Here is a 13,025-nt window from a genome sequence, read left to right as displayed (position 1 = left end):
GCTTAGATGAATTACTGTCTTTTAAATCTATATTCATCTTGACACTGATTTTCCTGTTTTATAGTTGATTATTTAAGAGGCTGTTATAGAAAATGCTTCCAAGGTACAGACTAAATGGAGGTGAAGAATCCTAAGGCTACTCTTTTTAATTTTATAGAAGATGCTTCTAGGAAATTAATGTTTTTCACTGTATTAAAACTATGATAAAAAGAGGTGGATTAAAAAAAAAATCTCAATAGGAAAGTAATAAATCAGAACTTTTGGGAGCACATTACTTTTTTAGAAGGGCTCCAGAAATGACATTGCATTTCCTCCCGTATCCTCTATCCATTTATGGTCTGGCTGATTCAGGTGCTTCTGAGAAACTGGGCTTGAAAAAAACTACCCAAGCACCTGGGAAGTTATGTCACCTTGTAGTTGAAAGAAACCATTTTAGTGTGTCTGTAGACTGTTCTGGCCTTTGGAACATTCATTTAGCAAGGCCAGGTAAATGTGAGAGGGAGTGGGTACCACACAGCTTCTTACCTAATGTGTTGTAACACTATTCTTATCCCTTACAACTGTCTAAAAGAATTCTTTTTTTAGACTTTCTATGCTAGTTACCCCAAAATAAATATTCTGTGGTAGTGAGTTCCTAAAACTAATTACATGTCACATAAAAATACCATGTGTATTTCAAGTTGGCTATACCTCACTCCTTCTTCTTGCATGGATAGTTTACAGATGTTGCTAGGATTTCCGATTGACTAGTTCCTGCTCTTGTGGGTTGTGAAGTTTTATTTTGATTTTTGTTTTCTTTTCTAAACATGGCTGCTAGTACTGTTCATATGTGCATTTTTTTTTAAACCTATCAGTATCAGAAATGCACTCTGGGGCTGTGTCCTGCCCTCCTCTCTTGCCCTGTGAAATCCTCCTTTCCTATGGCTTTCAAAACCCGTTCTCTGCTCATGACCCAGATTTTCTGATCTCCAGTCCAGGCTTCTCTGAACTTTTTGAATCCAAATGCCTATTTGACATCTCCATGAGGATATTTTAAGAATGTATCACATTTATCAAACCAAAAAATGAACATCGATGGGAAGGTCAGAAAGGGGATTCAGTTAGGTAGCACCTGCAAGGGTCAGTATATAAGTCTGGTTCATTGTTGTTGCTCTCTTAAGAATGGACCTCCATGAAGGTATTGTACCTTCACAGTAGAAATGGACAAAAATAAGTAGGAAAAATACTGGTCAGGTGGGTAGGGCATTATATTTGTATTTTGAAAGAGATCAAAGCTGACATGAGCATGTGAAATCTCTGACAGTAAGCTACATTTTGTTGGAATATCCATGGAAACTACTGGTACATTATACAAACACCCCAGCAAATCTCATCGTAGCTCCTTTGACTCAGCAAACACACATTTAGTGTCAGGCACTGTGGAGACCTGGAGGCTATAAATATGAATTGGGAAAAAAATCTCTGTTTGCAAAGAGTTCATATTTTGTTTACCACAGGGGTCGTACCATCCCCTAGAAGTTCTGGAAATTTGTGTGGGATTTTCTCTTGTCACAGTTTCTGTGTGCTGCTAGATGCCCCAGTGACCAAGAATAATCCCATATTCCACACACTCTTTTTCTTGGCTGTGCCATTTGGCATATGGGATCTTAGTTCCCCCATCAAGGACTGAACTTTCTACCCCTGTGTTGGAAGCACAGAGTCTTCACCACCAGACCACCAGGGAAATCCCACACACACTGTCAAATGTCCTACTGATGATGGTATAAGTGATCTAAGCTAAAAAAAAATATTTATCATTATATGAGCCTGGATTCAAACTCCATATATATATATACACAAACACACGTATATATATATACATATGTGTATATAATATAAACACACATGTGTGTATGTGTATATATATATATACACACACACACACATATGTGTATATATATGCACACATATGGGCTTCCCAGGTGGCACAGTGGTAAAGAGTCCACCTGTCCATGCAGGAGAAGCAAGAAGAGTGGATTTGATTCCTGGGTCGAGAAGATCCTCTGAAGTATGAAATGGCAACCCACTCTAGTACTCTTGCCTGGAAAATTCCATAGACAGAGGAGCCTGGTGGGCTAAAGTCCATGGGGTCGCACACAACTGAGTGACTGAGCACACACACATACATACATATATATGTGTGTATATATATACACACACACATATGTAGACCTATGTGTGTGTGTTGTAAGATTTTTATGCCTATTGAATTTTCAAGGAATTTAACAACATAAAATTTGATAGAGGGTTGTGCATGCATGCATGCTAAGTCGCTTCAGTCATCTACGACTCTTTGCCATTCTATGGACTGTACTTTGCCAGGCTCCTGTATCCATGGGGATTCTCCAGGTAAGAATACTAGAGTGGGTTGCCATGCCCTCCTCCAGGGGATCTTCCCAACCCAGGGATCGAACCTGCGTCTCTTAGTCTCCTGCATTGGCAGGCGGGTTCTTTACCACTAGTGCTATCTGGGAAGCCTGAAAGAGGGTTGTATTTTGTTTAAAACTTTAGCGAGATTTGTTCACCATTTCAAAAAATCACAGCCCAAAGCCAACGCCAATCATGGTTTTGAACCCCACGTGCTCTCATCTGTTTCTCATGGTCTGTTCATGACAGTTCTACATAAAGATGCTAATGTATCATTACTTCATTAAATCTTCTAGTGAAGCTTATTTCATTATAAATCATTTTCTTTTTATTTCTCCTTCATAGTATAGTTATGCCAGTATATTGATTTGAAAAAATTCTGTATGTAGGTAAAAATATAAGCACTCTCAATTTCATTTCAGGAGAGCCAGGGAGTTGCTGCTGCTGCTGCTGCTAAGTCCCTTCAGTCGTGTCCAACTCTGTGTGACCCCACAGATGGCAGCCCACCAGGCTCCCCCGTCCCTGGGATTGTCCAGGCAAGAACACTGGAGTGGGTTGCCATTTCTTTCTCCAATGCATGAAAGTGAAAAGTGAAAGTGAAGTCGCTCAGTCGACTCTTCGCGACCCCATGGGCTGCAGCCTACCAGGCTCCTCCATCCATGGGATTTTCCAGGCAAGAGTACTGGAGTGGGGTGCCATTGCCTTCTCCAAGGGAGTTGTTACAAAGGATTTATTTAATAATCGCATGGAAGAAGTCTGATCTGATGGAGAACTACTGCTCCACAAGGTAAGATACACAGGTACACCGATAATGTTGGCATCTCTGCTCCATAGTAAAAACATCAGGGGCAGCCAGGCGTCATTAGGCAAGACTTTGAATAATGTAAACATAATTTTTTTTTAATGAAAGTACTCTTTCTCTGCAATATACTTCACTGTCCTTTTTTTCCTGGGCTGCAAAGAAAAGACTCAGGTTGAATGAAGTACTTCTGGTCAATGAGATACTGAAGGTAATGCTTCTCACAGAAAGCCTTCATGGAAAGGGAACATGCAGGCAGGGAGGCTGAGGGTTGCTTAGAGCAAGACCCAGCTGGCAAGTGAGTGGATAGGAGGACAAGAATATTTGAGTGTGTTTAGTGCCCCTTTGAGAGACTCTGATATACCTCTCCTTCTAAACTATGTAGATAAAACATCTGTCACAGAACGCCTTCTTCCCTGACCAGTGGAATCTGACAACCTAAGATTGGTTTTAACCTAAGAAGTAAAATTAAAGGCCAGATTGAAATTAGGAATAAGAAGTAAAATTAAAGGCCAGATAGAAATTAGGAATTGTGCTGAGGGTTCATGGGTGATAGAGGCCAGAGAGGTTGCTAGAGACAGAAGTACAGGACTGCTGCGGAGTGTATGTTAGATTCTCCTAGAAACTTCAAGTTATCATTCTCTTAAACAAACAAACAAAAAGGCTAGACAGATATACTCAACCACTGGGGGAGGGCAAGGAAACCAAAATAAACATAAGGAGGACCAATGTATCAGGCAGTTGTCCCGAAAAAAAAAAATTTACTACCTCCTAATGCTTCACCCCATCCCCCACCCCAAGTCCTAGCATCTTAACATTAATTTAGACCTTCGCTTTGAGAAGGTCAGTGGCTAGTTCTGGAGCTCCTTGATAGGAAGTTTCAGCCACCAGTGAAAATCTAAGACTAGACTAGGATGTTCCCAAAGCATCAGGAGGCTCCTTGAGCAACCATGAAAGAAGTGACTTGGTGATGTCACCACCTCACCTTGCAGAGCAGGTCTCTAACTACATGAGTGAGCATTTCAGAAAGCCCACGACTATGGCATTAGTCCTAATGACCACACCCTCTTATGCTTACCTACCAGCATATCCTCTGCTGTCACAAAAAGAATCTAGAATTCTAGTTTGCCTCACAATTTTATCTTCTTCCACTTCTTAAATTCAGGACGCCTTGATTTTATCTCCAAATAAGAAACATTTGGAATGTATAATGAGAATAATAAACATTCTATTGCTCCTGCAAGGTAATAGTTGGTGGCCATCTCTCCCCCATCTCTGAGCATCATCAGCACTTTGTTTACATAATTCACTTGGGTCTAGAATGTCGACTAGAAGCTAGTGTTACTGTGGAATAGGAACTCTATATTATGTGTGGTTATCTTGCACGTGTGCATATTATTATCTCTATTTTACAGAAAACTAAAACACAAGAGAGATATAAATTGCTCACCATCTTTTATCAAGTAAAATACTGGTATTTGAATTTTGAATTTTGATCGTAAATAACCAAACTCATAACCACTGCACAGCAGCTGCCTTTATAAGGTCTTGGAAGGCAGGATCTTTTATATTCCCAAGTCACCTCGTACTTCCCCTTTTGTTATTCTCATTTAGACATTCTAGTATCTGCCTTCTCCGTTTTGCTGTGCGGTCCATGAGGACAGAAATGGTGTCCATGTTTTCCATTCTGTGTCTTGTATCCAGTGGCCTGCCTGGTACAAAGGACTAAATAGCCGTAATGCTTCCAGTTCTTAGCACTACCTCCTGGTGTTTATGAAAGGGCATCTGGACTCTTCATATGTAACTGCAAAGTATCTTTTCTCACTTATTTATAAAATAAAATCAATCTCAGAAGCTACAGAAGGGAAAGGGAGCACATTCCTATTTGAAGTATTTACTAGGTTCAAGACACAATAAAAGGTTTCTCTTTTGATAATGCTGTAACATCTTCAGATCGTATTATATACATACGTATCTACATCCTTTTACAGACCAGATATCAAAACATTTGTCTACTTATTATTTTGGAACACTTAGAATACTGGAGTGAGTGGGTAGCCATTCCCTTCTCCAGGGGATCTTCCTGACCCAGGGATCAAAACCAGGTCTCCTGCATTGCACACAGATTCTTTACCATCTGAGCCACCAGGGAAGCCCATTATTAGATATACATATTATTTAATGGAAATTCTGAAATTTAAAAGTTACTGATAATATGTTTATTATTAATCAAATCTTTGACAGCATACAAAAGCCTAGGAAGAATAAAAGTGTCCCCATATTAATAGCAGAATTATTTATACTAGCCAAAACCTAGAATGATTAAGTCACTTGTGGTATAGCCATGTAATGGAATATTATACAGCACTGAAATGGATAGGCATTTGTGCATCCAATACTGGAGATGATCTCACAGTAGAACCTTAAGTGATAGCAGCCAGACACAAAAAAGTACATAAAGTTCATTTACTCATGGATAGCATTATAAGTCAGAATGTTGATTCCTCTGGCCATGACTGTCGTGGTGATAAGAGGAAGCTCAGGAAGCTTCTGGGGTGCTGGTAATGTGATGGTGTCTGAGCTGGGTGCTGGCTTACAAGTATTCACTTTTGGAAACTTAATTAGGTTCTTATGATTTGTGCAGTTCTTTATATGTGTCCTTTTTAAATAAGGGTTCACTTTTTTAAAAGTTCTCCATATTAGTGAAATTATATTATATATATATATAATATATACCCACATATATACAAATATATTTATACACATATATGTATACATAGTACCTATACGTAAGATTAGCTTGCTTAAGTGTGACCTCTTATTAATCTACCTTTCCTTTAGTGACTTTGCTGTTTATTTACTTATTCATGTGTGTGTATCCCAAGATCTAATTGGAGGACTTGCTAGCCTTCCATTCACTCTTAGTGGGTTGGACATTCACATTCAAGCAGTTACTGCAACAACTTTCAAAACACATATGTGGCTTAAATATGGATTTTCCTGTCCTTTCATGAATGTCTGATTCATATCTCAATGCAGTCTACATTTTAGTTTCAAAGGAAATAAGTCATTGGTCACAGAATAATCTACATAGAAATCTTATTAACTTGATTGGTCAAAATGTAAATTTAAGTAAAAGAAGCTAAAAATTACAGACATTCCTTTCTTTTCCAAATTTCCTTTCTTTTTCCAAATTTAAAATAACTTTTAGCCCTATTGAGTGCAGAACCTCAATTATTTAAATCTATTTTGTAACCCAATTAACATTATCTCACCAGTATTTTCCACATTACATTGAAATTGAAATGTCCCATTTTAATAATAGAATGTTATTAAAATTTTAAATTGCACAATAAGAAATATGTGTGTGTGTATGATCTTTTCTCTGGTGCCAATTATTCAAAATTTCCTATAATATTTGCTTAAGTGGCAAATAAGCCACTTAATATGACACTAATGATGTCATATTCACTGCATCCAACTTTTATTCTAATTACAGTAGTTTTAAGAATTATTATTCTTAGCATTAAGAATAATCTCTCAAATTACTTTGATACTACTATTACCGCTAATAATAATAATAAGGATGCCCAAGTTAAGCAAAGATGGTATGGAGCCATCTGAGATGAAGAAAGCCAATAAATAAAATGTATAAAAAAATCATTCCAATAAAAATGGTCAGGAGCTTTTCTTCATAAACCCAGCAGGAACTTTCCAGTGTAAAGGGACACCCTAGGAGAAGCACAGTCAGCTTGAAAGAGGTCTCCTGTTCCAACCTGACCCCAGATCTCTCCTGGGAAAGGGAGCAAGTTGAGCTTTGTCCCCATCAACAGGCGGTCAGGTCGGGAGACCAGGAGGCGAGGAGCCTCCGCGGGCGCGCAGAGCACCGCTGCCGGCGTCCCGGGCCAGGAACTTACCACGAGCGCGCAGCACAGCAACTTGTTCATTGTGGTCCCCGGGAAACCTCAGGCGCTCGGAGGCGGCGGCTGCGGGGCGAGCGCTACGGTGCGTCTCGGCTGCCCGTGCACTCATCACTTTATATATAGTGTCCCGGCAACAGGAAGTATCGGCTGGGCTTTGATCATTCATTCCCTATCTGGACCAAACTTTGCACCTTTCTTTTTTAGGAACCTTGGGCGGGAGTCGGGCGGGGAGTAGGGGTGCGGGGTGGGGGACGGGAGGGGGAGGCGCGAAACGCTCCGGGGTTAACACTTTCAGAACCAGGGCGGAAAGAAGTGGCACGAGAGGTGGGAGTAGGGGGTGGGGCGGGGATGTCTGGCCCCTGGGAGGCGAAAAAAAAAAAAGAGCTGCAGAACAAGGCAGCTGCTGTCTCCGTGCGGCTCTGAGGTTTCCTGGCCCCTTCCCGCCAGCGGCCGGCCTCCTGGCAGCCGCGACCAGTGGTGGGAGGACTGGGCGCACGCTGAGCAGTCGCTGTGCTGGGCTCCTCCACCCTGAGCGTCGGATCCAGCCAAGATCTCAGCGCAGCCTGCAGTGCGCCCCAGACACTACACCCTGCTCTCGTCTGACCCGCTTCTCAGGGGTTCTGAGATCCCCAATAACAAGTATTCTCATTCACGCGCTGCGCTCAGAGGCTCTTCTGGGAGTTTGCAGTCATTAATCTCCAAGGTTGCACAGATGGAGAAGAAACTTCTCTAACTTATGTCTGGTTCGAAAGCCCATGCCTTTCCCCACTCACTTTTGTTGCCTGGGGTAGTTCCAGCCAGAGAGAATCAGCAGAGGACAAACTTCTTGCCTAGAGCAGAAAAAACACCACCGTAGGATTCGCCGCTATACTGAACTGAACTGATCGTCTTTATCAACACCATCATCATCCAAAGGTTATTGGTACCTACTGAACTTCTGAAGTTGCCTCTTCCAGGTCTTTCCATTGCCCCCAAGCTTTTGGTGGAAGTTGGCTCTGCCTAAAGGGTTTTTGGATCCCCCATCCACTCCCACCAGCTGCTTTTGTGAGAGTTGGACCCCATGACTTCTAAAGTGTAGGCCCCTTCTGAGGTCCTGCAGTTTGCTGATTTGTTCTTAGGTTGCCACCAGAGCTCTTCACTTACAGAGGCTGAAAAAAAGAGAAAAAAACCACTGCAAAGCCAGCCTCCCCATCAGGGCCACGTGCTCAATTCTTGTCTCCTGAGAAGATCAGTTTCTGCTTTTCACCGGAGTTCATGGAGAGAGAGATGAAGTGATTCTCTCTGGCTCAAACTATCCCAGGCAATAAAAAGTGGCCCCCAGGGGCAAGTATTACCAGCAGGGATCAGAGTATCTGCGCTTTCAAACCAACATCTTTCCACCAGAAGGTCAAAGTGGGTCCATAGACCGAGTAGAAAATATTTAGAGGGAACAAAGTCAGCTCTTCTGCTCCGACTGTGAATTACAGAAGACAGAGCGTCTTACTCAGCTTTCTTTCTCCACAGCATGATGGTTTCTTAAGTGAACTAGTGAATGAACAAAGGTCAGTGAGTACTGACCAAATGGTTTAACTCCAGCCCTGCCTCTCAGCTTCTGAACTTTAGCTTTGACATCCACAATCTGAGCTACTAGCACTTAGACTGACCCTGGGACTCAGGTAAATTTGAATGTTAGTTGTAAAATACTAAGTAAATGGCAGTATTATTGTCTTTATGAGGTGATGCCTACCTGGGATACTGCCTGAAGGCATTTTTCTTGAACTGTCGTATAATGCTCACATGCAGGAGTCAAACTCTGGAGAAAACTGATCAAGGACTGAGTCCTGCAGTGTTAACCCTGGGAAAGTGTTTATGACTCAGTTAAAAATCTATCAGTTAAAAATAGTAGTTATTACAGAAATGTGGAATGGAACAAATGAAAGCATTTTAAAAAGTAATGCATAAATTAGATTAGTAATGCATAAATGAGGTTAATCACTAACCATGAGCAGTCAATAAGTAAATGCATATGAGATAACCTAGCACATTGCCTGGATAGGAAACATTTACTAAATTATAGCTATGATTGTTCACAGGGAGTACATATAAGATACCAGGCTTTAGAGCCAGACTGACTCCTAGACTTGAACCCCAGATCTCCTGCACTCTGGCTCTATTACCTCAGCCAGATTTTAACTAACCTATTTGTATTTCTGTTTGATTTCTTTTTTGGTATAGTGACAATAAAAATCATACCACCCTCAGAGGGATTAAATCGGCTAAAACGTGTAAAGTGCTCATCGCACTGTTTAACGTGTAGTAAGTGTTCACTAAGTCTAGCTATTATTGTTATACTTATCTGAGGTGCTCTTAGGCACATTTATACAAGCACCAGGTGAGTCTGGACTCTAAGCTCCTGGGAGCAGGAATCATATATTTTCTTACAATACTGCTTAAAACTTTTAGCTCCACATCTGGCCTCCCTTTAACTATTTGATGAATAATGGTAATAGAGGTGGTGGTGGTGGTTGGTATGTGTGTGTGTGTTGGGGAAGGGAGGAGAGGAAGTGTAATTAGCTGTCATCTTGAGAAAAGCCCCATTTTTATAGAGTCACAGAGTAGACAGTGTATTGATTGTGCCTTTCGGGACCTGACCGTGGGCTGTTTATTAATCACCCACTGACAGGAAACAGACACTCTGAGTTTGCAGTCACGTCATTTGTTATATTCCTGGAGCAGTCTGGCCGATCCCCCTGGCTCTTCCCAAGGGACCCACTACAGTGAGCAGCAGGCCCTGAACACTTGGAAGCTGGAGTCCATCTTCAGTCTAGACTGGACGGGACCCGGGGATTCAGAACTGAATCCATGGGGCGATGTCTGAACACTCGCTTGGTGGACAGACTACATCCATCTTCCCATGACAGATCCTTCATTGGCAGGGGCCAAGGGTGACATGAAACAGAGTGTCTGGTAAATTTAACCTTCTCTTTCTGATCACCAGAGATGTGTGATGCTGACTGTAGGTGACACCTCATCAGATAGCCATCATCTTCTCTTCCCTGAACTGTTCTGAGTTTGGTCCCATTTTCAGTGACCAAATGAAACACATTTTCATTGTGCACATTTATGATTGTCCCTGCTTCCATTTCAGCCACTGGTGTGGCTTTAAGAAATGGTGTCTGACCAGTCAGAATGGCTGCGATCCAAAAGTCTACAAATAATAAATGCTGGAGAGGGTGTGGAGAAAAGGGAACCCTCTTACACTGTTGGTGGGAATGCAAACTAGTACAGCCACTATGGAGAACAGTGTGGAGATTCCTTAAAAAACTGGAAATAGAACTGCCTTATGATCCAGCAATCCCACTGCTGGGCATACACACTGAGGAAACCAGAAGGGAAAGAGACACGTGTACCCCAATGTTCATCGCAGCACTGTTTATAATAGCCAGGACATGGAAGCAACCTAGATGTCCATCAGCAGATGAATGGATAAGAAAGCTGTGGTACATATACACAATGGAGTATTACTCAGCCATTAAAAAGAATACATTTGAATCAGTTCTAATGAGATGGATGAAACTGGAGCCTATTATACAGAGTGAAGTAAGCCAGAAGGAAAAACATAAATACAGTATACTAACACATATATATGGAATTTAGAAAGATGGTAACAATAACCTGGTGTACGAGACAGCAAAAGAAACACTGATGTATAGAACAGTCTTATGGACTCTGTGGGAGAGGGAGGGGGTGGGAAGATTTGGGAGAGTGACATTGAAACATGTAGAATATCATGTAAGAAACGAGTTGCCAGTCCAGGTTCGATGCGCGATACTGGATGCTTGGGGCTGGTGCACTGGGACGACCCAGAGGGATGGTGTGGGGAGGGAGGAGGGAGGAGGGTTCAGGATGGGGAGCACATGTATGCCTGTGGCGGATTCATTTTGATATTTAGCAAAACTAATACAATTATGTAAAGTTTAAAAATAAAATAAAATTAAAAAAAAAAAAGAAAAGAAATGGTGTCTGAATATTGGGGACCCCCTTGAGGAAAATACTTCCTCTCTTTAACACAACAGCAAAGCACCTGCTATAGGCGGCCATTTATATTCATCGTTATAACAGAAATGCCTGAAATTCAGGACAGGGATTGATTTGGTCCTTTGGGAATCAAGACAAACTGGTGGGTTCCCTAGAGACTGATTGAATGCCTAGAACATCTTACACATAAGCTCCCACACATAGAAACTGGAAACACAGTTCTGAGGTTGTGTATGGGAAAGGTTAATAGTAGAAGAACAAGAACTCATTCCTTGTTGTTTCGCTGTTACTAAATCTTTTTCTGGTTTCATAGGAGATGGAACAGAAAGAGGAGAAATAGGTAGTTAGCCTATTGATTTTATTTTATTAATGTTTGCCCACTTCTTCATTAACAAACATAATTTTAATTATTAATGTTTTAGACAAAACATTAATTTTAGCTATTAATGTTTTATTACTGGACTGGATTGTCATGCCCTTCTCCAGGGGATCTTCCCAACCATGGCAATCAACTCCAGTATTCTTGCCTGGAGAATCCCACGGACAGAGAAGCCTGGTTACAGTCCATAGGGCTATAGTCTATAGGGTTGCAAAGAGTCGGACACAACTGAAGCGGTTAAGCACAGCACAGTAATGTTTTAAGGTGTTATAGGCTCTGTGTGAAAATGGATATGTACTTACTTTAAAAATAGTGTACAAGGGAACTCTGGTCAAAGTTATGTAGCAGCCTGGAGGGGAGAGGAGTTTGGTGGAGAATGGATGCCTGTATATGTGTGGCTGAGTCCCTCTGCTGTCCACTTGGAACTGTCATTAACATTGTTCATTGGCTATGCTGCTGCTGCTACTGCTGCTAAGTCACTTCAGTTGTGTCCGACTCTGTGCGACCCCATAGGTGGCAGCCCACCAGGTTTCCCTGTCCCTGGGATTCTCCAGGCAAGAACACTGGCGTGGGTTGCCATTTCCTTCTCCAATGCATGAAAGTGAAAAGTGAAAGTGAAGTCGCTCAGTCGTGTCCGACTCTAGCAACCCCATGGACTGCAGCCTACCAGGCTCCTCTGTCCATGGAGTTTTCTAGACAAAAGTACTGGAGTGGGGTGCCATTGCCTTCTCCGGTTCATTGGCTATACTCCAATACAAAATAAAAAGTTTAAAAAAGTAGCATCCAGAAAGGCAAGTTTATATATAGCTGAAGCACTTTCTGCTTCAGTAGGTCACCCATTTCTTAAAGATCTGAAAGTATTAGACCAGGAGTCATTAAGGGCTAGTTACAGTTTCCCACTCAGTAGTAGAATGATTCCGACATTGTCAGTCATTTGTTAAAATAACCCTTTCATTGAAAGCTAGCATAAATCAATCACACAAATATGTAAATATTCAAATCTATAAGTACATGGAAAGAAATAACAATAGGAGCTACTGGGCCAGTGTGATTGTAAGCCACATCTCACATATGTTAACTAGCAGTGAGAAGATAGCCCTTGGACAGGGAGAACAATGTGTTAGCAGACCTTGAGGTAAGAGGAAGTGAGGTGTGATTTCCAGGAACTAGAGGAAGCCTGGTATGGCAGAGAGCAAGATGTTGCCTGGGCTGGAAGAGGCTGCAAAGGAGAGTGGACAGTGGTCAGGCTGCAAAGTGTAATTGATTCTATTCTTCCTTCAGACATTGAAAGGAAGCTCTGGAGGGTTTAAGCGTGAGAGTGACATGATCATTATAGCTTCTGTGGGGTGGAAATTCTCTGAACTTTACCCTGCCAACCTCAGGGTCATATCCAAGCATAGTGCACAATAGAAAGCCTTCTTAAATTAAGAAAATCACAGCAAAAATGGAAAAATGTTTTATTAAGTTAATTAAATTTAAGCTTTTTAAAATGCCTGCCTAC

The 13,025-nt window shown here is 41.5% G+C and overlaps 2 protein-coding genes across 2 annotated transcripts in view; one reads left to right on the top strand and one right to left on the bottom strand.

The window, feature by feature from the left end:
• Positions 1-7,350, bottom strand: part of TNFRSF11B (TNF receptor superfamily member 11b) — a 28,178-nt gene extending 20,828 nt beyond the window's left edge. The window contains 1 exon segment of the mRNA NM_001098056.2: positions 7,123-7,350. Coding sequence (NP_001091525.1) covers positions 7,123-7,152 — 30 coding nt within the window. The 5' untranslated portion in view covers positions 7,153-7,350.
• Positions 1-13,025, top strand: part of COLEC10 (collectin subfamily member 10) — a 195,041-nt gene that overhangs the window by 15,356 nt on the left and 166,660 nt on the right. The window contains exon 3 of the mRNA XM_025001502.2: positions 2,829-3,193. The gene's annotated coding sequence lies outside the window, so the exon portion shown is untranslated. The remainder of the gene's footprint in view (positions 1-2,828; positions 3,194-13,025) is intronic.

Source organism: Bos taurus, chromosome 14 (assembly GCF_002263795.3).
Source record: "Bos taurus isolate L1 Dominette 01449 registration number 42190680 breed Hereford chromosome 14, ARS-UCD2.0, whole genome shotgun sequence".
Classification (NCBI taxonomy): domain Eukaryota; kingdom Metazoa; phylum Chordata; class Mammalia; order Artiodactyla; family Bovidae; genus Bos; species Bos taurus.
This window is presented reverse-complemented; position numbering and strand designations above follow the sequence as displayed.